General features: G+C 35.4%; 1 protein-coding gene across 1 annotated transcript; it reads right to left on the bottom strand.

Moving 5' to 3' along the window:
• Positions 1-736: 736 nt before the first annotated feature.
• LOC139899199 (probable pectate lyase 8) lies at positions 737-25,641 on the bottom strand. Its single transcript, XM_071882020.1, has 7 exons — positions 25,562-25,641; positions 25,384-25,440; positions 24,990-25,070; positions 17,258-17,900; positions 17,064-17,167; positions 1,371-1,509; positions 737-1,266 (listed from the first exon to the last, which is right to left on the bottom strand). Exons 1-7 carry the CDS (start codon positions 25,639-25,641, stop codon positions 1,048-1,050), a joined length of 1,323 nt encoding a protein of 440 aa, XP_071738121.1. The 3' UTR covers positions 737-1,047.
• Between the last annotated feature and the right edge of the window lie 2,294 nt (positions 25,642-27,935).

The following is a 27,935-nucleotide window of genomic DNA, read 5'->3' as shown; positions in this document are numbered from 1 at the left end:
TAGTAAAATTTATTTGTATCAATAATCACACACAAGAAGTTAAGAACGATGGAGTATCGCAAAATTACCTAAAGGTTTGCATCATTGTATTTTCATATGATATTTCATGTTCAAACCATACCAACCACACATCTTGAGTGACCATTAAAAGGATTGGTAACGGTTAGGGGATACTTCGATAAGAGGATAACCCGGTTCGGCCATGTAAATCTGAGTAAAAATATTTTTCTTGGTAATCTGAAAAAACAAAACCTTTTATGTCTTACGTTTTTCTTTCAAATAATCGCCCACAAACAAAACCACTAATAATATGCAAAAATTTCTTTAACACGAAGAATAAGCAGGGGCGGATGTAGTTGTCTACCAGTGGTAGTACGGGCTACTAATGAAATACGCAATCTAGTGAAAACATTTTTAGGCTTTTTTGAGCTTTTAACTAGTGACAATCTTGACTAAGCTTCCTAGACCCGTCACTACGAATAAGATCTTTTGAACGATAAATTCTTCATTAATTGTTATATAACCACAATGATCCACTTGATACAAAGTTAATAAACACGTAACACGTTTATAGTAAACACGTAACACGTTTATAGTCCAACAACGTACTAAAAACTTAAATTAAACGCTTTTGCAACCGGTAAAATAGTCCCGTTGAAGTAAATGTAAGATTACAGAACAAGAACTGCTAAAAGCCTAAAACACTTAAATGCTGTTACACTTTCTCTCTACTAGTGAGAATTTTATGTAAACAACTACTGAAATTTACAACCGTAACGTCACCAAACTGTAATTACATATCAAGAGAATGCTCGAATTACCATCCTCCGTAATAATCCTTTTTCTTTATGACTTAATACCCGCTCGAAGCAGACCAATGTGGCAATCAGGAGCGAACGAAATACAGAAAAATGTACACTTCTCACGTATTTCGTTCAAACACAAAATAAAATGAAAGTGAATGTTTTTGGAAAAATGGATATCTCAATAAATAAAATGATGAGAGATTAAATTACTCCTTTTTTTAATATTTAATAATAATAATATTTAACACTGTCTGCCACGTCGACAAACAAGCGCACCGGCTCCAGAAGTAAGTGAGGCCACAACTGATGATGGTTTAGCACTTAGACTCGATGCACGAGCGTAACTGGCTCCTGCACCAGTTCCAGACGGTGTAAAAAACGCTCCGTTTAACATAAGGTCTCCTTCGGATCTCCAGTTCCAATGCCTCCATCTTCCTTGTGTAATCACTCTATGAGTCACCTGTTTATGATAATTTTTTGAGTGATAATTAGGCTCAAGTTAAGACTCTGTTTGTTTGAAATGAATTTAAAAAAAAATAAAAAAATTTGTTGTTATGTTAGTACCTCTTTAGCATTAGGATTAACAGGGGCAAGGTATCTGTTTCCTTGACTGTTAATTGTAGGATCTGCGCTACCACCGATAGCATACATTTCCCAATGTGTGTAGTCGTTATTTACAACGTGAAAATACCCGTGCCTACACCTGCAAGTACGAAATCTTTCGTTACATTTATATTATATTTTTAATCGATTTGAAATAGGATAAGGAAAATAAACTAGAGGTAGCAAGTTCGACCAATTTACATTGAATATGTAGATATATTTGGGTCAAATGGGTCAAACGTGTTAAAATACAATGCAAATTTAGAATAATATGGAATTAGTAAATGTATATGGGTAAAATATCTAGATATTAATATGTATAAGAAAATATCTAGATATTAGAATATGAGAGAAAAATCTAGAAATTGAAATGTAAAAGAAAAATCTAGATATTTGTAGGTTGTAGAAATATCTAGATATTTATATATCCATGGAAATATCTACGTTCTAGAATGTTCCATGGAGTAGTATAAATATGGGAGGAGATTTCATTTGTGGTGTGTGAAGTTGTGAGAGTGAAATAAGAAGTGAGTTGTGAAGAAGAGAAGAAGAGTGTGAGTTAGCGAAAGTAGAGAAGATAAAGCTTGTAAGTAATATTGTAATTGTAATTTAATATAAGTGTTTTTGTTAAGTTTCCCGATCAAGCCTTATTTTGTGTTTAAGTTCTTAGTGCACTTTTGTTGTTCTTATTATATGGTCGGCTCTGCCGCCTAAGTAATACATGGTCGGTTATACCGCCTAAAGATATATGGTCGACACTGTCGCCTAAGTACATTGTGCACTAAGGATTTATAAAATTAAAGGCTAACCAACGTCAAAGTATTGGTGTAGTGAGTCTAGTATAGTCTAGATCCTCTATAGTGGGTGTGTTGGGCTTGTCAAAGCTTCCAACAATTGGTATCAGAGCGGGTCGTTCGGGACCATTTCTAGTGGAGGAAATCGGTAAACGTTGGACGTTTACATCGGCTTGTTTTCACCAAGGCTCTAAGGAAGATTCTGTCGGAGCACAGTTAGGAACTGTGAAAGCTCATCGGTCAGGGACCAAGATTATTGGACGTTGGACGTCATGATGGCAGATCTTGCAAGTACGAGCAGTGGAATCAAGAGTCTCAATAACCACAACTATGGTTATTGGCGGACTTGCATAGAATCCTACCTACAAGGACAGGATTTATGGGAAATAGTTGCTGGCAGTGACACAACGCCTCCACCGAAAGAAAATGCTGAAGCTTTGAGAAAATGGAACATCAAGGCCGGGAAGGCTTTATTTATATTGAAGACTTCAATCGAGGAGGATCTATTGGAGCACATCCGTGACGAGAAAACACCAAAGGCAGCTTGGGAAACTTTTGAAAAATTATTTTCAAAGAAGAATGAAGCACGCCTCCAGCTCTTGGAAAATGAGCTCGCAGGTATCTCACAAGGAAGTTTGTCTATTTCCCAGTATTTCACCAAGGTGAAATCTATTTGTCGTGAGATATCTCAGCTTGCTCCTGAAGAGAAAGTGAGTGATGCAAGGATGAAGAGAATTATCATCCATGGCTTAAGATCCGAGTATAATGGATTTATAGCCGCTGTGAGAGGATGGCCTACTCAACCATCATTAATAGAGCTGGAGAATCTATTGGCTAATCAAGAGGCATTAGCCAAGCAGATGAATGAAGTAACCATAAAAGACGGAGAAGATGCACTCTTCACCAATAAGAAGAAAGCAACATCTCGAAGACAAGAGACGATGAAAGAAAGTAAGACATATGGGTGGAAGGGTCACCCAAAATCAAAAGGCAACGCTTCAGGGGGAGCTCGGGGAGCTCAACAAGGAAGAAGAGATCATCGCCAACAACATGGAGAAAATGATAAGAGAAAGAATGGTGAATGCTTCAATTGTGGCAAGAAGGGTCATTTTGCTCGAGATTGTAAATTCCCCAAAAGGCGAACTTTTGAAGGAAATGTGGCCACCGCAAGAGATGAGAAGAAAGAGGTCACATTTGAAGCAACCATTAATGAGGAAACATGGGATGCAGAAGCTGGATTTTCTGTTGAAGCTGACATGGATGATCAAGCTCTTGCAGCAACCTTAAAGTCAAAAATAAACTACAAAGATGATTGGATCATTGATTCTGGGTGCTCAAATCATATGACCAATGATGAGACGAAGCTGCAAGAAATGGAGGATTACAAAGGAAAGAGAGTCGTGTTGACAACCAACAATTCAAGGTTGTCTATTTCTCACATTGGAAAGATAATAATTCCAAATGAAGGCGACTCTCAAAAGCTCCAACTCGAGAAGGTGTATCTTGTCCCTGGCCTAAAGAAGAATTTACTGTCAGTACCACAACTGACAGCAGAAGGGAATTATGTGCTCTTTGGACCAGAAGATGTGTTTGTATTCAAGAGAGTGAAGGTGGTTGGCAATCCAATTATGCAAGGAAAAAGAATAGAGTCGGTCTATGTACTATCTGCTGAAACAGCATATGTGGATAAGACTCGAAAGAATGAGACGGCTGATCTGTGGCATGAACGTCTTGAGCATGTGGGATACAATAAGTTAAAGGAGATGATGGTGAAACGCATAGTAAATGGGCTTCCTCAAATTGATATCCGAACAGATACAATATGTGTTGGATGTCAATTTGGCAAAGCTCACCAATTGCCATTCAAGGAGTCACAACATCAGTCCAAGACACCACTAGAGCTCATACACTCAGACGTCTTTGGCCCAGTGAAACAAACATCACTTGGAGGTATGAAATATATGGTGACATTCATTGATGACTTCTCAAGATATGTGTGGGTTTACTTTATGAAGGAGAAGTCGGAGACTTTTCTGAAGTTTAAAGAGTTCAAGAACAAGGTAGAAAGTGAGCTCAATACTAAGATTCGATGCTTACGCACAGATAATGGAGGAGAATATTTATCAACCGAGTTCAATATCTATCTTAAGAAGCACAAGATCAGAAGGCAATTAACTTGCCCTAATACTCCACAACAGAATGGAGTGGCAGAACGTAAGAATCGTCGTCTTGCTGAAACCTGTCGAAGTATGCTTCATGGTAAGAATGTACCAGGAAAATTTTGGGCCGAATGTATGAGGACGGCTTCATACGTGATTAACAGACTCCCACAAACAAAGTTGGGATATATTTCACCATATGAAAGATTATGGAAGATCAAGCCAACCGTCAATCATCTCAAGGTTTTTGGATGTGTATGCTACGTCTTCGTGCCAGATCATCTACGAAGAAAATTTGATAAGAAGGCAATTCGGTGCATTTTTGTTGGTTATGATGAATCAAGAAAAGGATGGAGATGTTGTGATCCAAATACCGGAAAGTGTCATACTTCAAGAAATGTGGTATTTGATGAAGCGTCTTCATGGTGGTTGTAACATCCCGCCTTTTTCCGTTTACTTTTCCGTTATACTAATATAAAGTCCGTTATATGTTTATAACATCTCCCGTTGATACGCGTTTTAAATTATCTCGTTTAGGTAATTCCCGCACCCGAACGAAAGTTGAGGGACTAAACTTGACAAGGGATCAAACCCTTGACTAGGTCAAAGGGTCAAACCCCTTTCACCCATTCACTTTCATCTCCATCTCTCTCTTTCTCTCTAGCAAGAACACACACCCAAAACCAAATTCATTCAATCATCATCTAAATTCGATCTAGGAGGCTTACAACAAAATAAATTACATATTCGTGATCCTCTCTTCATCCTCTTCGTTTTGGTACCAACTTCATCTCATTTGGGTAACTTTCTAAAATCACTAGATTTTGTGTTCTTGATGTTTTTAACTTATAAAAGTGTTAATTAGTGTCTATGGCTCAAGTCTAACATGAATATATGATTTATATGCTCGATCTCGTTGTTTTAGTGTAACTAGCATGAACTTGAATTTTGGTGTGTTATTCTTGAATTTTGGATGATCATATGTTGTTAGATGTTAAAAGTTCATGTTTTAATTGTGTTCCTAGTATCACTAGCTTCAATTTGATGTGTAGGTTGCTTGAGAAAACTCCATAAACTTGATTAGTGATTTTTGGTGGAATTGAGTTAGGGTTTGAAGAACTTGAAGTGATTATTTGATGCATTGATTGCCATGAATTGTTGTTAGTAAGTTGTTAGTTGTATTGTATGCTCAATTACCTACAAAATGGCATGTCATATGTATGCATTGAATGCCCAAATCATTAAATGTGCATTGGTGAGTTTGAAGCATTAATGTGGGCATTGAATGATCACTTGGTTGGAAAACTCGGTTGTTACAAATGAGGTTTTTGATTGTTAAATTGTGTTTAGTTGCATTCTATGTCAAAAGAGCTTTCCAACGATATAAGGTGCGAGTCCTAAGTGTTTGTGGTTTGCGTTTTATGCTTATTTGAAGTTTGGATCAAGTTGGACAAGTGAAACAGACCAGGCACCAGCACCCGCCTATTGTCGCGGCGCGACAGAAGGGTGCCGCGGCGCGGCATAAGCCGTGCCCAGCTTCTGTCTCCGGTGTCCATTTTATGAAAAATGTTTGGCACGTTCTAGACCTCCAATTCACATGCAACTTGTCCCAACATGCTTATATATGAATAATTAGCATAGAAAACTTGTCCGAGACCCGACCCGAACATGTTGACTTTTTCGTTGACTTTGACCGACCAAGTTTGACTTTTTGTCAAACTTAACCAATTAATTATGCAATCTTCCTAACATGCTTTTATACTTGTATCTTGCATGAAACTTGACAATTTGCTTCACATGCTATATTAATCGAGTCGTATTGAGCCATAGGACTAATTGAACATCTTTGACCCTTCGTGACTATCGATATTGATACAACCTAATTGTTTAGGTCGAGACTAGCATTGTTCTTTGCACGTTTACTTGTTGAAGTACTATTTCACTCTTGCAATCAAAGGTGAGATCATAGTCCCACTTTTACTCTTTTTGAACTTATATTGGGATGAGAAAACATAAACGATTCTTTTGAACTAAGTGAACACAAGAACGGGAAAACAAACATTCTACATACGAGTTTAGAACAAAAATCCTCAATTCGATTATCATTAGTTACACTTGCCGGGTGTAAGCGAGAACTTATGTTATATGGCCATATGGGTTGACAACCCTCATCTTTGACGGTTCGCTACCGTCTACGGATGAAATATATTTTCGAGAATCAGTGTTTGTTCTAGCACTAAGTGATGGGGTATACAATGGAAGGAATGTTAAGCTTTGATAATTGGGTGCTCGTGAAACAAACTTTTGGAATGTATTACTATTATTTCATTGATGCAAATCTTGTGGTTCACTTGTACTTACTTACTTAAACCTATGATTTCACCAACGTTTTCGTTGACAGATTTCTATGTTTTTCTCAGGTCCTTGAACGATACATGATACATGCTTCCGCTCATTATTTTGATACTTGCATTGGATGTCGAGTATATATGCATACATGGAGCGTCTTTTGACTACTTTTAAATTGTGTCGCATAAGTTTCATTTGTACATAAAAACTTTGTATCGTAACTTGTGGTGGAACTATTCTCGTAAACTTTGAACAATCTTTACATTTGAAATGAATGCGACATATCTTTTGGTCAAACGTTGTTTTAAAGACTTATGACCACGTAACGGGACCTAAGTAGACGGCGCCGTCAAACATGATTTGGTCGGGTCGCTACAGATGGTATCAGAGCCTTGGTTGTAGGGATTTAGAGTTCATTTGTGTCCACCCCGAGTCATAGGGTACATAGGTGAATCTAGACTACAACCGGCATATAGACTGAAGTAGGAATTACTTGACTATTTGTGCATTTATACTCGAACTCTTCTATCATATCTACTCTTAGTTCATCTTAATCTCACGTTGTTTAATTTGATTGACACGCCACCTTGACTTTATAGAATAATGTCGAATGCACATATGAATCAGGGTAATATAATTTCCGGGATTATATTACGGTGACTCATATGAACGTTCCGACATTATGGCATAAAGAATTTAAGGCGAGTCGAGGAAAAACTTCTCTTTATCTTTATTCTATATCACGGTTAGTATTATTGAGAATACTAATCAATGATATTCTTGTGTCTTGAAGGAACAATGGCTCCTCGTCGTGTACGCCGCAATGAAACTCCCGAACAAGCTCTCGAACGGATGATAGCTACCGCCGTAGATGCGGCCATGGCCGGTCACTCATCCAACAACAATAATAATAACAACCACAACAACAACAACAACAACAACAACAATGGAGCCGGAAACTCAAACGAGGGATGCTCCTATAAAGCTTTCATGGGGTGCAAACCTCACACTTTTGATGGAACCGGGGGACCGGTCGTGCTCACCCGATGGTTTGAGCAAACGGAAGCCGTCTTTAGCATAAGCGGTTGTCGGGACCAAGACAAGGTCAAATACTCCACTCACACTTTCTCCGGAATTGCTCTAACATGGTGGAACACCTATGTTCAATCGGTGGGTACCGATGAAGCTCATGCCCTCTCTTGGGCCGATCTAAAGGAAAAGATGATTGTTGAGTATTTTCCGCGCGAAGAAACCCGAAAGCTTGAGGAAGAACTAAGAGCTTTGAAAGCGGTCGGAAACGATCTTAAAGCTTATAATCAACGTTTCGCCGAACTATCCTTGATGTGTCCTAATCTTGTTAACCCCGAATCTCAAAGGATTGAGCTCTACATGCTCGGTCTTCCAAAAAGCATCAAACAAGGGGTGATGTCATCCAAACCCACTACTCATCAAGCCGCTATGAACATGGCTCGCCAACTGATAGAAACGGTTGACGAAATCGTAGTTCCGGCACCTAAGGCCGAGGATAAATCGGGCGGCAACAAAAGAAAGTGGGAACCCTCCCAATCAAACAACAACAACTTTGCTAAGAAGCCTTACACCTCCGACGGCAAGAAGGGTTATGCCGGGAACCTACCTCTTTGCAACAAATGCAACAAACATCACTTTGGCGAATGTAGTAAGATAATTTGCCACCGGTGCCAAGGAGTTGGTCATAAGGCCAACGATTGTAAAAGTGCCACTCCCGTCGCTCGAAAGTGGCCCAATGCACCAAAGACGGGCACTTGTTACGAATGTGGCCAAACGGGTCATTATAGAAATGCATGCCCAAAGAAGAAAGATAACCCCAATACGCGCGGCCGAGCTTTTAACATCAACACTGAGGAAGCCCGGGATGACACTGAACTAGTCACGGGTACGTTTCTTCTCAACAATTCTCATGTCTCTTGCTTATTCGATTCAGGTGCCGATAAATGCTTTGTATCCAAGACTTTGACTCATTCTTTTAGCACTCCACCTCTTCCATTAGATACCACTTATACCATTGAAGTGGCTAACGGGAAACTGATAAGTGCCGACACATATTACCGGGGGTGTACGATAAACATTTTGGGTAAGGAATTTGAAATTGATTTGATACCCATGGAACTAGGAAGCTTTGATGTAATAATCGGTATGAATTGGTTAGTCAAAACGAAATCTCACATTCTTTGTGATCTTAACGCAATCCGAATTCCTATCGAGAATGGTGAACCTTTGATCGTCTATGGCGATAAGAGTTGCACCGGACTCAACCTCGTTTCGTGTGTTAAAGTTAGAAAACTACTCCGTAAGGGTTGTTTTGCGATCCTTGCTCACGTTAAGAAAGTCGAGTTCGATGAGAAGCACGTCGATGATGTGCCAATTGTTAGTGACTATTCCGATGTATTTCCCGACGAATTGCCGGGTCTTCCGCCTCATCGACCGGTTGAATTCCAAATCGATCTTATTCCGGGAGCCGCACCCGTAGCACGTGCACCATATAGACTCGCTCCATCTGAAATGCAAGAATTGCAAAGTCAAATCCAAGAACTACTTGATCGAGGTTTTATCCAACCTAGCCATTCACCTTGGGGCGCTCCGATTTTGTTTGTTAAAAAGAAAGACGGATCCCTACGAATGTGCATTGATTATCGTGAACTAAATAAATTGACGGTTAAGAACCGATATCCTCTTCCTCGCATCGATGACCTCTTTGATCAACTACAAGGGTCTTGTGTATATTCGAAAATCGATCTCCGCTCGGGTTATCATCAATTAAGGGTTAAGGGGGAAGATGTCTCCAAAACCGCTTTCCGAACTCGTTATGGTAGTTATGAATTTCTTGTAATGCCATTTGGTCTCACTAACGCACCGGCGGTGTTCATGGATCTTATGAACCGCGTGTGCAAACCGTATCTTGACAAATTCGTTATCGTGTTCATTGATGATATTTTAGTCTATTCTAAAAGCGAAGAGGAACACAAAGAACATCTCCGACTCGTGCTTGAACTCTTGAGAAAAGAACAACTCTATGCCAAGTTCTCCAAGTGTGAATTTTGGTTGAAGGAAGTTCAATTCCTCGGTCATGTTGTAAGTGATCAAGGCATTAAAGTCGATCCCGCGAAAATCGAAGCCATTAGTAAATGGGAGACTCCTACTACTCCTACTCAAATTCGTCAATTCTTGGGTCTCGCCGGATACTATCGTAAATTCATCAAGGATTTCTCCTTAATCGCTCGCCCTCTAACCGCGTTAACTCACAAGGAACGAAAATTCGTTTGGACATCCGAACAAGAAACCGCTTTTCAAATCTTGAAAACTAAGCTAACCACCGCTCCTATCTTGTCACTTCCCGAAGGCAATGATGATTTTGTTGTATATTGCGATGCCTCGAAACATGGTTTTGGGTGTGTATTGATGCAACGAACAAAAGTCATTGCTTATGCTTCTCGACAACTCAAAATTCATGAACGAAACTATACGACACATGATCTCGAACTCGGAGCCGTTGTCTTTGCACTTAAAATGTGGAGACACTATCTTTATGGAACCAAGAGTACTATCTTCACCGATCACAAAAGCCTTCAACACATTTTCGATCAAAAGCAACTAAACATGAGACAACGAAGGTGGATTGAAACCTTAAACGATTACGATTGCGAGCTTCGTTACCATCCCGGGAAGGCAAATGTAGTAGCCGATGCCTTAAGTCGAAAAGAAAGAGCGGTGCCTCTTCGTGTCCGAGCCTTAAACATCACCATCCACACAAACCTTAATAGCCAAATTCGGGTAGCCCAAGATGAGGCTCTCAAGGATGAAAACATCTCTCTCGAACACTTGAACGTCCTCACCTCTCGATTCGAAGTTAAAGAAACCGGACTCCGATATTTCGCCGGAAGAATTTGGGTGCCTAGTTATGGGGATCTACGAAGCCTTATTTTAGATGAAGCCCATAAGTCACGATACTCGATTCACCCCGGTGCCAATAAGATGTACCACGACCTTAAACAACTATATTGGTGGCCGAACATCAAAAGGGACGTAGCTACTTATGTTTCCAAGTGTTTGACATGTTCCAAGGTCAAAGCCGAACACCAAAGACCGTCCGGACTACTTCGACAACCCGAGATCCCGCAATGGAAGTGGGAAAGGATAACGATGGATTTTATCACCAAACTACCAAAAACGACGGGCGGTTATGATACCATTTGGGTTATTGTTGACCGTCTCACCAAATCCGCACACTTCCTTGCCATGAAAGAAACGGACAAAATGGAGAAACTTGCACAACTTTACATTAAGGAGATCGTAGCCCGACACGGTGTACCATTATCGATTATCTCCGACCGAGATGGCCGTTTCGTTTCTAGATTTTGGCGTACATTGCAAGAAGCGTTGGGAACGCGTTTAGACATGAGCACCGCATATCATCCTCAAACCGATGGACAAAGCGAGCGTACAATTCAAACCTTAGAGGACATGTTACGAGCTTGCGTGGTTGATTTCGGAAAAGCTTGGGACAAGCACTTACCTCTCGCCGAGTTCTCTTACAACAATAGTTATCACGCGAGTATTAAAGCCGCACCTTTTGAAGCGCTATATGGCCGCAAATGTCGTTCACCTCTTTGTTGGGCCGAGGTAGGCGACGTGCAAATCACCGAACCCGAACTCATTCACGAAACCACCGAGAAAATCGTTCAAATCCGAGATAGGCTTAGGACGGCCCGAAGTCGTCAAAAGAGCTATACCGACAAACGACGCAACGATCTTGAATTTCAAGTCGGTGACCGAGTAATGTTAAAAGTCGCACCTTGGAAGGGTGTAATCCGTTTTGGGAAACGCGGGAAGCTAAATCCGCGGTATATTGGTCCTTTCGAAATCTTGGAGCGTATTGGAACCGTTGCTTATCATTTAGATCTTCCGCCTCAATTGAACTCCGTTCATCCTACCTTCCATGTATCTAACTTGAAAAAGTGTCTTGCCGAACCTGATATCGTCATCCCTCTCGAAGAACTTACTATTGATGACAAACTTCATTTTGTGGAGGAACCGGTTGAAATTGTGGACACCTCCGTCAAGACATTGAAACAAAGCCGAATCCCGATTGTTAAAGTCCGTTGGAACGCCAAAAGGGGACCCGAGTTTACTTGGGAAAGACAAGATCAAATGCGAAGGAAGTATCCTCATCTATTCGTGAATTCGGAAACGCAAGATCTCGAGGAAGAAACAACGACTACTACGCCTACTTAAATTTCGGGACGAAATTTCTTTTAAGGAGTAGGTAATGTAACATCCCGCCTTTTTCCGTTTACTTTTCCGTTATACTAATATAAAGTCCGTTATATGTTTATAACATCTCCCGTTGATACGCGTTTTAAATTATCTCGTTTAGGTAATTCCCGCACCCGAACGAAAGTTGAGGGACTAAACTTGACAAGGGATCAAACCCTTGACTAGGTCAAAGGGTCAAACCCCTTTCACCCATTCACTTTCATCTCCATCTCTCTCTTTCTCTCTAGCAAGAACACACACCCAAAACCAAATTCATTCAATCATCATCTAAATTCGATCTAGGAGGCTTACAACAAAATAAATTACATATTCGTGATCCTCTCTTCATCCTCTTCGTTTTGGTACCAACTTCATCTCATTTGGGTAACTTTCTAAAATCACTAGATTTTGTGTTCTTGATGTTTTTAACTTATAAAAGTGTTAATTAGTGTCTATGGCTCAAGTCTAACATGAATATATGATTTATATGCTCGATCTCGTTGTTTTAGTGTAACTAGCATGAACTTGAATTTTGGTGTGTTATTCTTGAATTTTGGATGATCATATGTTGTTAGATGTTAAAAGTTCATGTTTTAATTGTGTTCCTAGTATCACTAGCTTCAATTTGATGTGTAGGTTGCTTGAGAAAACTCCATAAACTTGATTAGTGATTTTTGGTGGAATTGAGTTAGGGTTTGAAGAACTTGAAGTGATTATTTGATGCATTGATTGCCATGAATTGTTGTTAGTAAGTTGTTAGTTGTATTGTATGCTCAATTACCTACAAAATGGCATGTCATATGTATGCATTGAATGCCCAAATCATTAAATGTGCATTGGTGAGTTTGAAGCATTAATGTGGGCATTGAATGATCACTTGGTTGGAAAACTCGGTTGTTACAAATGAGGTTTTTGATTGTTAAATTGTGTTTAGTTGCATTCTATGTCAAAAGAGCTTTCCAACGATATAAGGTGCGAGTCCTAAGTGTTTGTGGTTTGCGTTTTATGCTTATTTGAAGTTTGGATCAAGTTGGACAAGTGAAACAGACCAGGCACCAGCACCCGCCTATTGTCGCGGCGCGACAGAAGGGTGCCTCGGCGCGGCATAAGCCGTGCCCAGCTTCTGTCTCCGGTGTCCATTTTATGAAAAATGTTTGGCACGTTCTAGACCTCCAATTCACATGCAACTTGTCCCAACATGCTTATATATGAATAATTAGCATAGAAAACTTGTCCGAGACCCGACCCGAACATGTTGACTTTTTCGTTGACTTTGACCGACCAAGTTTGACTTTTTGTCAAACTTAACCAATTAATTATGCAATCTTCCTAACATGATTTTATACTTGTATCTTGCATGAAACTTGACAATTTGCTTCACATGCTATATTAATCGAGTCGTATTGAGCCATAGGACTAATTGAACATCTTTGACCCTTCGTGACTATCGATATTGATACAACCTAATTGTTTAGGTCGAGACTAGCATTGTTCTTTGCACGTTTACTTGTTGAAGTACTATTTCACTCTTGCAATCAAAGGTGAGATCATAGTCCCACTTTTACTCTTTTTGAACTTATATTGGGATGAGAAAACATAAACGATTCTTTTGAACTAAGTGAACACAAGAACGGGAAAACAAACATTCTACATACGAGTTTAGAACAAAAATCCTCAATTCGATTATCATTAGTTACACTTGCCGGGTGTAAGCGAGAACTTATGTTATATGGCCATATGGGTTGACAACCCTCATCTTTGACGGTTCGCTACCGTCTACGGATGAAATATATTTTCGAGAATCAGTGTTTGTTCTAGCACTAAGTGATGGGGTATACAATGGAAGGAATGTTAAGCTTTGATAATTGGGTGCTCGCGAAACAAACTTTTGGAATGTATTACTATTATTTCATTGATGCAAATCTTGTGGTTCACTTGTACTTACTTACTTAAACCTATGATTTCACCAACGTTTTCGTTGACAGATTTCTATGTTTTTCTCAGGTCCTTGAACGATACATGATACATGCTTCCGCTCATTATTTTGATACTTGCATTGGATGTCGAGTATATATGCATACATGGAGCGTCTTTTGACTACTTTTAAATTGTGTCGCATAAGTTTCATTTGTACATAAAAACTTTGTATCGTAACTTGTGGTGGAACTATTCTCGTAAACTTTGAACAATCTTTACATTTGAAATGAATGCGACATATCTTTTGGTCAAACGTTGTTTTAAAGACTTATGACCACGTAACGGGACCTAAGTAGACGGCGCCGTCAAACATGATTTGGTCGGGTCGCTACAGTGGTCACCTCAAAAGATAGAGCTTCCAGAATCTCATGGATTAGAAGAAGGTCCAGAAGAAAAAGAAGAACATAAAGAGCACATATCGGATCCAATTAAAGAAGGAGATGGATCGTACTCTAAGGAAACGAGTCCATGGAAAACTGGGGTACATCAATCTACATCCGAAGAGGTTCGTCCAAGCCAAATGGATGCCGAGGAGCATGTGCAAAAATTACGGAGATCAACAAGGCCGAGGCAACCTAATCCGAGGTATGCCAATGCTTCTCATGTGGATGAATCAATACCTATTGAGCCTTCCACTTATGAAGAAGCAGCACAAAGTCAAGAATGGCAGAAAGCGATGGAAGAAGAAATTAATGCACTAAAAGAAAACCAGACATGGAGTTTAGTTCCAAAGCCAAAATATGTAAAACCAATATCTTGTAAATGGGTTTACAAGGTGAAGACTCGATCAGATGGCTCCATTGAAAGGTATAAAGCTCGACTTGTTGCTAGAGGTTTTTCTCAACAATATGGGCTGGATTATGAAGAAACGTTTAGTCCAGTGGCGAAGATCACAACAATTCGAGCTCTACTAGCTTTAGCCGCTAGCAAATCTTGGAAGCTGTGGCAGATGGATGTCAAGAACGCTTTCTTACATGGAGAACTTGATAAAGAAATTTATATGGAGCAACCAAGAGGCTTTGAGAACAAGTTCCATCCTGACCATGTCTGCAAATTAAAGAAAGCACTATACGGCTTGAAGCAGGCTCCAAGAGCTTGGTACGGGAAAATTGGTGAGTTCTTAGTACAAAGTGGTTTCACAGTTGCTCTTTCAGATTCTAGTTTATTTGTGAAACAAGATCAAGGAAAACTAGCCATAGTGCTAGTATATGTGGATGACTTAATCATCACGGGAGATCACTATGAGGAGATCCAAAGAACAAGAGAGAATCTGTCTATCAGATTTCATATGAAGGAGCTTGGAGAACTCAAACATTTTCTTGGACTCGAAATAGAGCAGAAAAGAAAAGGATTATTTCTGGGACAACAGAAATATGCGCGAGATCTTTTACAAAAGTACGGAATGCTTAATTGCAAACCTATCTCAACCCCAATGGATCCGAATACAAAACTACGAGCAGATGAAGGAAAAAGTCTTCAAGATGTTACCATGTATCGAAAGATGGTCGGAAGTCTTATTTATCTCACACTAAGCCGGCCAGACATATCTTATGCAGTTGGAGTGGTTAGTCGATACATGAGCAATCCGAAGAAGCCTCACCTTGATGTTGTACGACGCATCTTAAGGTATGTTAAAGGCACTATCAACTTTGGTATTTTATGCAAGAAAACAAAAGAATGTCACGTGACTGGATATTGTGACGCCGATTACGCTGGAGACTATGATACACGACGGTCAACAACTGGATACATGTTTAGTCTTGGATCGGGAGTAATATCATGGTGCAGCAAGAGACAACCAACTGTATCCTTATCAAGCACTGAAGCAGAATATCGATCGGCATCATCAGCAACACAAGAAATTACATGGTTGAAACAACTAATGGAAGATCTTCATCAATCAACAGATTATCAAGTAAATCTTTTCTGCGATAACCTATCAGCTATACGTCTAGCAGAGAATCCAGTCTTTCACGCAAGAACAAAACATATAGAAGTACACTATCACTATGTTCGCGAGAAGGTCCTTGAAGGGGAGATCAAGATGGTGCCAACAAAGACAGATGAACAGGTAGCAGATATATTCACCAAGAGCCTAAGTAAACCGAAGTTTACAAAATTCAGAGAAGCACTTGGAATGGTCTGCAAGACATCGTTGGAAGAAAATTTGCATTGAGGGGGAGTGTTAAAATACAATGCAAATTTAGAATAATATGGAATTAGTAAATGTATATGGGTAAAATATCTAGATATTAATATGTATAAGAAAATATCTAGATATTAGAATATGAGAGAAAAATCTAGAAATTGAAATGTAAAAGAAAAATCTAGATATTTGTAGGTTGTAGAAATATCTAGATATTTATATATCCATGGAAATATCTAGGTTCTAGAATGTTCCATGGAGTAGTATAAATATGGGAGGAGATTTCATTTGTGGTGTGTGAAGTTGTGAGAGTGAAATAAGAAGTGAGTTGTGAAGAAGAGAAGAAGAGTGTGAGTTAGCGAAAGTAGAGAAGATAAAGCTTGTAAGTAATATTGTAATTGTAATTTAATATAAGTGTTTTTGTTAAGTTTCCCGATCAAGCCTTATTTTGTGTTTAAGTTCTTAGTGCACTTTTGTTGTTCTTATTATATGGTCGGCTCTGCCGCCTAAGTAATACATGGTCGGTTATACCGCCTAAAGATATATGGTCGACACTGTCGCCTAAGTACATTGTGCACTAAGGATTTATAAAATTAAAGGCTAACCAACGTCAAAGTGTTGGTGTAGTGAGTCTAGTATAGTCTAGATCCTCTATAGTGGGTGTGTTGGGCTTGTCAAAGCTTCCAACAAAACGGGTCAAAATAGTAACAATAAAGAAATGGGTCGTACGGGTCAAACTAGTCCGAAGAGTATAGTAATGCACACTTGCTTCAAACTCATATTATTGAAATAATATGTTTTTCTTAGAATATATGCATCACTGTTAAAGGATTCGGACTTGAGTTATGGGTCAATTAAACCTGACCCAATCCGACCCGTTTTGACCAGCTCAAGAAATATAAATTTTTAGCTAAGTACTAAGGTTATGCTAACATACCTAGGCATTCTTTGAACAAGACCCTCACCGAAATGGTTGTATGCAATGGTCACTTGCATCATCTTGTCACGGTCATAAGTATCGCTATGGCCCAACAACATAACCTGTTCATCGATTACAATGAATTAGAATCGACGCACGTATTAATTTTAATAAGTTTAAGTAATTAATTGAAAGTAAGTAGTTAAAAGTACCTCATTGTGGTGAGTGAAGAAATTGTTAGAAATAGTAATAGCAGTTGATCCCATAATGGCATCAATAAGTCCATCAGCACAATTCGATAGCGAATTATGATCAAGCCAAACATGACTCGCACCAAAAACCGAAATCCCGTCACCATCCGCCATTGTTCTCCATCCATAATGAGACGGTGAGCTTCGAACCATTGCATTACCAGTCGGTTTACAATCATGAATATTCAAACCATGAATAATCACATTCGTAACATACTGAATCGTAATACACGCTCCATTCGCAATATGCACATTAACCCCGCGAGCGTCGATTGTTTTAAAACTATTCATTAGTAGTTCTTGTTTTAGGTGAATAACCATGTCCCTTTTAAAAATGATCCATAAAGGTTCTTCTTGTATAACAGCATGTCTCAAAGTTCCGGGTCTAGGGTTGACCGGGTCATCATCATTCGGGTCGGTAACAACGTAGTAACGACCGTCACGGCCACCAATAGCGTTACGGCCGAACCCGATTGCACAGTCAGCCAAGCTCTTTCGGTGACGTTGCCAGTTTCGGTCACACCTCCAACAGTCATCAATTGGGTTACCAGTGCCACATGACAAAAAGCCTAGTTTCCTTCTTTCAGTACTATTTCTTATGGTCCTGCATTTTGTTTAAAAATTGTTTACATTAGAATTTATTTAGGAACATAAAGCATATATTGTCACACATATTTTAAACATATATATTATGTGTGCTTACAAATTGTTTGTTAATGTGATGTATTTAGATATCTATTAATCAAAATTTTATAAAGAAGGATGAATGGGAAAGTAGCTAAGTACTGATCGAACTGCTCTTAAAAAAATATTAATAATTAATAATTATTTCTGGTTGTGTAGTGAATAATAATTAAGAAATGGGCCTTATTTTCAGAGATAGGACACAAGAATTATGTACCGGTATTTGTTTTATTTGGTAGGATTTATAAATGCATGGGTTCAAAGTAAAAATGACAGTTGGTCAAATAAAATAAAGGCAACAAGTATATGGAAAATGAATACGGATTATACGGAAAGTAAAAATTTCATATACTATTTTTTTGTAGCTTATAGATGAAAGAAGAGAGATGTGATATTAGCTGTTGATTCTTTTAGTTTACGAGTTGTATCATAATTACACTTTTACACTACATTATCATAGTGTCATAAAAGTTCAAATCTTACTAAAAATACATCTTGAGATCATAACTAAAGAAATGGCGGAGATGAATAGATGATAACTTGGTTAATTCCTATATGTCTGACGATAAATAAGGATGGATTTTAATTGGTATATGATTATCACCTGATGAAGATCAAAATCAAAACAATCTTAATATTAATATTTAATAATAATATTAATATTAATTATAATTTAATATTTATGATCTATTACTACTTAAATATTGACACCCTGTGTCATAAATTAGCTACATTAAATTCTATTTCAATTATCTATTATTACCTATATAATCTATAAAAAAAATACATATAAATTCAGTTTAAAAAAAAAAAAAACCTTCATAAATAAATAAATAATCTTAAAAGTGACCCCAAGAGTCATAACTCATAAATAAGCTTATTTAATCATGTTAGTGTATAATAGATTTCCTATTAAATTAGATTAAATAAATGAAATAAAATAATATATCTATATATAAAAAATGAATAATAAATAAGCTTACTTAATCATGTGTTAATGTATTAAATACAATTTTTAAATTAAATTAAATAATTGTAACAAAATTATATATATATATATATATATATATATATATATATATATATATATATATATATATATATAATGAATATAAGATTTAATATTAATTTTATGAACCGGATTAAATCAATATTAGTAACTTACATATAATATATATTTATTATTATTATTTATTCAATATCAATTAAATGATAAATAAAGAATTAAATAGTAGTAAAATAAATAATAAATATATGGTAAACCAAAAATGAACAATAAATATACGAACCTTTCATCTTCTTACTAAATTAACTTATTTTTTACTAGCCTATAAATATGTATGTCATCTTCACTTTTCAATAGGAATCATACAATGGGAAGATCACATCATATTATTACTAAAAGATGGATATTCAAGATATGTATAATGAGGTAAATATATGTAATATATATTCAAATATGTATATGTATATATATACGTAGATAAATGTACATATATAACATTGATTTAATCATGAAGTATATATTTTCGGAATATATATATATATATATATATATATATATATATATATATATATATATATATATATATATATACTGTAATTTGTTTTGTATCCTACATCTCCACTTTTCAGTAGCAATCATACAATGAGAAGATCACGCCATATTACTAAAAGATAAATATTCAAGTTATGTATCATGAGGTAAATATATGTAATCTATATTTTCTTTTATGATTTAAAATATTATTTAATATATATATGTATATATATATGTGTGTGTGTATGTGTGTGTGTATTCGAATATGTATATATATGTGTGTGTGTGTGTGTGTGTGTGTATATATATATATATATATATATATATATATATATATATATATATATTAATTATAACTTTTGAGTTTCTCATTAAATTGTTATCATTCATCACTTATATCATTTTATATGTTTATATGAATAAAACATCACTTTATATTTAAATATACGGATCATCAAAAGTCTCTCATTGATTATTTTAATAATATATGTAGTATGTAAATTATTTACGATTTAAAATATTATTTAATATATATATATATATATATATATATATATATATATATATATATATATATATATATATGTATGTATGTATGTGTGTGTGTATGTGTGTGTGTGTGTGTGTATAATATTGATATATAATTATATATACATATATATATAATTAAATATAATGCGTGTTTGTTTGTTTTTGTAGCTACTGAAGAAACACTGAATTAAAAAAAAAATGTCAAATGTAGACTTGCCAAGAAGACACGTGGTTGGCTCTATGTTGGATGAATTCGTTCGAAGATTCTTTTTTTTAATGTTTATAACGTGATTATTATATTGTATAATTGTATTTATATATTTAAGTTAATTTAAATTTCTTATATAAATTTTCTTACAATTCTATCATTTTAATTATTAAATAGTATAGTATAAAAATATATATGTTAAAAAAGTTCAAATCAATTACCAGGATCCTTAACCCAATACCCTAAACAAATCTATGTATTCATTCGCTTTTTGGAGATTCGTAGAAAAGTAGCATATATTTTGTCTACGTCGGCACTTAGTTACCTATTTTGATGTTCGTGGAAGTTTTTGCTTATTTATTACGATTATTATGGACTGTTTTTTTTTTTTTTGTAAAGCATTATTATGGATTGTTAAGAACTCTTTGTTTCATATGGTCGTTATTATATATGTCCTCCCAATAAGAACTATTACGTACGAGACAACCACATACTTTACTTTAAAATAAAAAATGCAAAGCGTAAAAATATCCGTGCAACGCACGGGCAATGCTTCTGGTAATGATAATAATGGACCCGTGTCGCGTCGGTGGGAGGAAGTATAGCATTTATCACATTAAATATTGACATGCTTCTGTCGGTTAAATTATATTGTAAACCTAACAATAACAATAACATATATATAAATAAAAATAAATTTGTACGGTATACATCTTTCTCATAATAATAACTAGTCCGCTTCGGCCCGCGATGCGGCGGGACTTTCGGCCGGCGTATTCATATTTAACGCAGTTTTATTTATAGAAGGGAAAACGGACCATGTGTTATGCTTCGATATTGGTGTCGTCGTCTTTAGTGTGTTTTAAAATCTGTTCGGTCGAAACGTAGTTAGTTTCGTTTTGTTGATAAAATTATTTCGAGCCTGACGGCGTTGGCGAAAAAATTTAACTTGCGGCGAGCAAGAAGATACGTGTTGTCGTTGTGTTTAGCGTTTTTTAAAAAAGTGTCCGTTTCGAACGTAGTTAGCGTACGGGCTGTCGTTGTGTTTAGCGTTTTTTAGATTTGAGTTTTGCTGGGTGTCGTTTCATTTGGTGGGGTGGCCAAAACGACCACAAACCCCACCACAATTAGTATATGTACAATATATTATTCAATTTTGAGCTCTAGCATATTAACGGTTAACTTCTAATATATATCACAATAATAAATTAAAGTTTCTTTATGCTCTTAACTTTCACATATAAATTAAAAAGATAAAAAAAAATAAGAGAAAATTCTAAATTAAATAAAAATACAATGTAATGATGAATTTTATAAAATATATATTTTTAATCTGGCGCTATTAATATGAGACCGGGGAATATATCTATATATCTATATCTATATAAATAATTAGAAAATTGAGTTTGAAATATAGTAAAATAAGCAAATGGCAAGTGATGTGGAAACTTAGATCTAGCCTAGTGTATATTGAACTTCTTTTAGACAGACTGGACCATTTGGGTCCAATTATGTAGGACCGACCCATGAGGTGGGAATACAATGGCATTTTGCAATCAATTTTCAATGTACCATATATACATGCATGCAGATCTAAACATGTTTAGATGATTCAGGGTACCATGTGAGGAAGAATGATTATCCATTTCTTTGAATTATTGATCAAAAGAATAGCATGATCATGAATTATATCATGATATATTTTTTTAGAATCACAAACTCGTAAACTCTACATAATTTTACACGATTAATGTTCTGAACAAAACTCAAACTCATGGTCTCAAGGCCAGAGAGGCTCCTCATGCTAGAGCAAAGGCCCTTTGATATATATCATGATATATATTTATATTTTATGTTTTATATATTATAAATATAAATATAATATATTACTCCGTATCATGTGACCAAAAATAGTATCATATGTGATCAATTTACCTGACATATACGGCAGAGGCGAAGCCAGAAATTAGGGTTAAGGGGGGCTCGACTTTTTTATAAATCGTAAAATCATAACGAATGAACGTTGTGGTCATATACTTTGAACGATAGTAATTTCTTTTTGGCCTTCAACCAATTTCTTTATCTTCTACTAGTTTTCAATAATAACAATGATATCTCTAACATTAAATCATCTTAAACTAATGTAACTTGCATTAAATTTATTGAATAACAATGGTTAAACTTGGATTGTTGGGGGTGACTGAGCACCACCCTGTCCCCCCTGTCTCCGCCACTGATATACGGAGTATATAATTTGTCACATTATCATCATATCAAAAATTAGATAACGTCCTTACGTTTTCAATGACCAAAACATTAGTTCCTCTTTACGAAAATCGCGAATTCATGCAATTTGCCGCTAGTTATGATGAAAAATGACTCTTTCAAAAACGTTAAACTTTTCAATATCTTGTTCAATGAGTTATTAGTTTAATAATGAGTTAATTGCATATAAGAACAACAGACAGTTATAGAAAGATTTAAGGAAACAAATGACCCGAATCACGTGACGAAAGCAAACGAATATTAAGTTAACTAATCCTGATGACAAGAGGATTAAGAAAAGGACCGAAAGTTAAACCCAATGCATGCATATGCAGTCAAATAACAAATAGTAATAAAGTCATTAGATTAGATGAAGTATAAAAATAAAATTTATGGTTGAAAGCATGCCAATGTAACTAACTGTAATTTTAAATTAAATTCCCTGACCAATACAAAATGAGAGATGATCCTTATACATCACTTTTTGATCCATGTACACCTAATTACCTGTTTTACCTTTAATTATATATAAGTTCAGCTCACAATGGACATAACTGTAATTTTGTGAGACAAAAGTGTATATGGATCAAAAAGTAGTATGTGAGAATCACATCTCAAAGACAAGAGATGCTATTTAATTTATTATATATATACTCCGTATAATTTATTAATTATAATAATATCAATCTTATTAAATTAGATCACTCAGCAGGGGCATGTGACACGTGGGCACGCGGGCACGTTTAAAGATATTGATAAAATGATAAAAATATTTATATTTATTTTTATTTAACATCATAAGAACATACAAGATAGCTGATAGATGATTGGTTAGGATCATTATATTTTTGTAATAGATTTTATGTTCGAGTTTTGTGGTGATTAGGGGAGTTTTGAAAACAGCGTAATGTTGCAAAAAAAAAACCTTATATTATAATAGAGTCGTCTCAATAATTTAAAGGTCCTAGACCAATTTAAAAATGATATACTTTAAAAAAAATTACTACTCATAAAAAATAATACTCTAATTTATCTATTTATTTACTTACATTGTATTTAACTATAAAAAACAAAATATTTTAACTTTAATTGTCAACTTTTATTTGATTTAATTAAATATATTATAAAAAATATTTACATATTCAGAATTTTGAGTTATCTAAATTTTTGAGCTCTAGGCAATTAGCTATCTTGCATATATTCAAACACGCCTCTGATTATAACTGTTTTTATAAGAACATGGGAAGATTTAAAGTAACACACACATTTATTTCTTTTCCTAAATTTAAAAAAAAAAGGAAAAACTATAATATAATAATAATTTAATAATAATAATAATAATAATAATAATAATAATAATAATAATAATAATAATAATATAATAATAATAATAATAATAATAATAATAATAATAATAAAGAAATAGAAAGAAAAAGAAAAAAAAAACACATATAACCAATGAGGCCAAAGTGTTTTAGTTAGTTTGGAAGTGAAAAGAACATTTAATATTTTCATGTGTTATGTACTTTGCTTAATAAACTTGTAATTTTATTATAATGTATGATCATATTTGTCACTTAAGTTAATTGTATATTGTTTGAACCTTCATATCTCTCATTACAACTAATGTAGTCTGTGGCCGAAATTAAACACGTTTCTTGAGAGCGCAAAATAGTTAAATCTATATAATTTGTGAGCGAAGTGATTAAAAATATAGATTAATTTATCAAGAAAAATAATACTAACGTCACTAAACTTTAGTAGTAGTCTCTAACTCCTTATCCCTTATTTAGTCCCTGTATTTAGTATAATGATTTTTACAAAATATTCAATAATTTAGATTTTTACAAAAATTAATAAACAAACATAAGATTTAAACTGGTAACCTAATTTTAACATCAGTGATGGAATGCATGTTAGCTGTAACTTCTTTGTAAAAGTGAGAATAAAGTGTTGAACTTTAGATGAAGGACCACATAATGTGCATATAAAGCCTAATTTTAGCAATTTCTAAGCAGTTTTGTGCAAACACTTTAGGTGACATACATTAACATTGGTTTGGTATAATTTCAATTGATGCATTCATGCTACTAACTACAGTATTATTTTTATTTATAAATATATATAATTAATCTATCTATTTATCTTAATATATAGTACTCGTAAATTGGTAGCCCATTTAATGTTTCATCTCACTGTCAGATTTACATATTAAATTTTTTATATGGTCTTTATTTTTTGACAATTTAAGAAATGTTAAGGTAGTTATTTACAAACTGTTTAAGGTGTGATTCAAATAAGAACAGAACATGAAACAATATCATGGTATTGTTATTTATTTTTATTTTTGTTCAGATATCATGTGATCCTTTTCTTTTTTAAATTCTTTTAACAATATTAAATTCAATATTTATAATAAATCTGTGTAGCTAATAAGTGAGATTACATCGAGAGAATAGACTCACATGTCTACCATGGAAGCAACCCCATCTGGATTCTCATCAACAGCATTATCATTCTTTTCATTTGCAAGTTCTTCATTTCTCCTGAAATTAGTTAAATTCAAATCCAATTTCAATTTCAATCTCAATCTCAATCTTCAAATGTAACAAAATCAAATATGATCTCTTAATTTTACGCAATAATAACAGCCGTACGATCACAGGTTCACAAGACCGTTATCTTGTGCGACGTATCTAACCCGGATAAAAAAAACATTCAAAGTATTTAATGATCAAAAAAGCAGTTGGATCTAATCAAAACATATATTTTGTGATCATAAATGGACGGTTATGATCAACTCAATCTAATTCATCATCAATTCTAAAGATCTAAAGCTACAATGTCATCTCAACTAACCTGTTAGCCAATGTTGAGTTATCTATCAATCTTTGTAGCTCACTTTTATCTTCCACACTAAAATCACAAAATCAAAAACCAACATTGATTTCAATCAAATGTGAGATGATCATGTAACATAATTCTTTACAAATACAAAACACAAAGACACGACTCTATATCGTGTCAATTAAGTTACCTTGAAGCACCATTAATGGAAACGAAAACGATATAAATAATGAATAACGGTAGGGCAAAACGTCTCGAAGAGACTGTCATTGTGACTTGAATTTGCACAATGTGATGTGCAAAGTATATAGACAGAGAATAGAACAAATGAAAGGGGTTGAATGGAGTAGTGTTTAAATAGGAGAGTGTTAACTGTTAAGAAAACAGAACAACTTCAGCGCGAATCCCTTGTTTATGAAATACGGGGTACCTCATTAATTTGACTCGCTCTTGGTTTAGTTAGTTTTGTTAACCATGGTTAGGCTATTATGATACTTTTGTGTATATTTTTCAGAATTTTCCTAAAGATGGCCATTGGAGTTTTCGTGAACATTAAAAAAAGATTTGTAAATTTCAACAAGAAAAATTTTGTTAAAAAAATAATAATTGCAACGGAACGATGCCAACTAATGATTTATCTCTTAGCAAAAATCCAACCCACGGAAGATTCAGTGTAATTGAATTACACCCATATATAATAAACGGAGAAATAAACAACGATGAATACGTAAAACGAAACAAGAATTTAACGTGGTTATATCTCAACTCCAACATGAGGAAAAATTCAGTATACGAGCGTAAATCAATGATTTTTCAATATATTTTTCGTGCACACCATAAACAGAAGGCTAGGGTTCCATTATATAGGAGTAAACATTCAAGGAAACAATATCGTAAAAACTTGCTGGCTAAGCTAGCCTTGCAACCCGCAAGCTTGGTTTCGCGATTCGCGAGCTTGGTCTCGCGATCCGAGAGCCATTCAGCATCCAAATTCTTCAATTTCTCGACATTAATTCTCCCGTTTTAACTCATGTAATCGTGAACCATGATCTGTTGCGAGGGTCCCTACCTTCTTTCCTTCGCTTTTGTTCAACATCTACATATCTCAATAATCTCCCGCTTGGAGACTTTAAACAAACTCTACACCAATCTGCATTCCAACATTGTCAAGAAACCCCATGTATGCCTCCCAGAAAACTTGGGACACGCACACTCCAACAACATCGAGCTAGAAGACTTCTGATAAAGATTTCTTCAACATACCTAGTCGAAATCGAAAAGCAAAACTGCCTCAACTGTCAACGTTGCTCAATACCCACAACAACTCCTGGTTATCTGACTATGACTCGTTTTGATATCGTCGAATAAACTATCAGAGTCGCGTCACATTTCCACACCTGGCTTCTCGCGGGGGAAAGAAGTCTTTCGACACTAAAAAATACCGTTAATTGATAATCCAATCTCTTAAATACTAGCTTATGTCATCTCAGTTATGCACCATCATCTTCTTACACTAACAGATCATCTTCTTACACTATTAGATCCAAGTGTGTGAGAGTTTGATTACCTTATGCGAGTTTTGATATGATGGTGCACACTTATATGGTTTTTAATGGTCTTCGTTTGGTCGTATTTTCCTCAAGATAATTGTTGAATCGGTGTTAAATGTGTGATGGATGGTGTTTGGATTTTTGATTACTTTTTTGTGTGTTTTTTGAACGTAGTTTTGAATTGGATAGTGCGTTTAGCTTATATTGGATTAGTCGGTTAGTTTATATTGTTGTTCACTCTTTATTCACCAATTTCACAACCCAACCCCAATTTATTGATCTCCAGCAGTTGCTAAAAGTTAACAACCTTTGCGCAAAAAGAAAACGAATACTATATAACAAAAGTTCTTTCATCGAAAAAAGAAAGAACCCAACAAGAATACGGCCAATCCGAACAGGAAAGACTCGAATCTAGAAAAACAAAACCCTAAGACCACACAAGCATGCACTATCTAAAGTCGAGCGAAACCGAAAAACAAAACAAGCCAAACAACACAAAAAACTACACGTTAAAACAACACTAACCATGACAACGAGCCAACAAAACAACTAATCACTTTAACAATATATGAACAAACAAACAAACGAGACATAAGAATAACAACTCGAGAAATTACACGCAGGGGCGGAGCTTTATTAAGGTAGGTGGGGCCCTCACCCCTCCAAAAATTTTAACAAATAATGAGATTTGTAGCCCTTTGAGTTACGAACGTCCGAGCTTTTAAATCAATTAAATCGGAGTTTGTGTGAAAAAGATATGACGAAAATAGTGAAAGCTCACATCTTTTCATCTTCTGTCATTATCAACAATTTACATCATCGTTCCATATCTCTCGGGCATTTGTAACTTGAAATCAATCTGAAACTAATGTTTAATAAGTTAACTTAGATAATGTGCTATTAGGATTGATATTATTGCCTAAAACGTGTATAAAATATGCAATTGTATCCTCTAAACATTGCATTTTTCTTGCTAGAAAATATATCACACATTAGACAAAATTTGGCCCCAAA

Source organism: Rutidosis leptorrhynchoides, chromosome 3 (assembly GCF_046630445.1).
Source record: "Rutidosis leptorrhynchoides isolate AG116_Rl617_1_P2 chromosome 3, CSIRO_AGI_Rlap_v1, whole genome shotgun sequence".
Lineage (NCBI taxonomy): Eukaryota > Viridiplantae > Streptophyta > Magnoliopsida > Asterales > Asteraceae > Rutidosis > Rutidosis leptorrhynchoides.
The sequence above is the reverse complement of the archived record's forward strand: the minus strand, read 5'-3'. Positions and strand labels throughout refer to the sequence as shown.

Excerpts from the sequence above, each read along its gene's own strand:
- LOC139899199 (XM_071882020.1), bottom strand. The coding sequence starts at position 25,641 with ATGACAGTCTCTTCGAGACGTTTTGCCCTACCGTTATTCATTATTTAT. Across the intron at positions 25,071-25,383 it reads AACTCAACATTGGCTAACAG|GAGAAATGAAGAACTTGCAA; the intron begins GTTAGTTGAGAT and ends AACTAATTTCAG. Across the intron at positions 1,510-17,063 it reads CTTGTTCAAAGAATGCCTAG|GTGTAGGCACGGGTATTTTC; the intron begins GTATGTTAGCAT and ends TCGTACTTGCAG.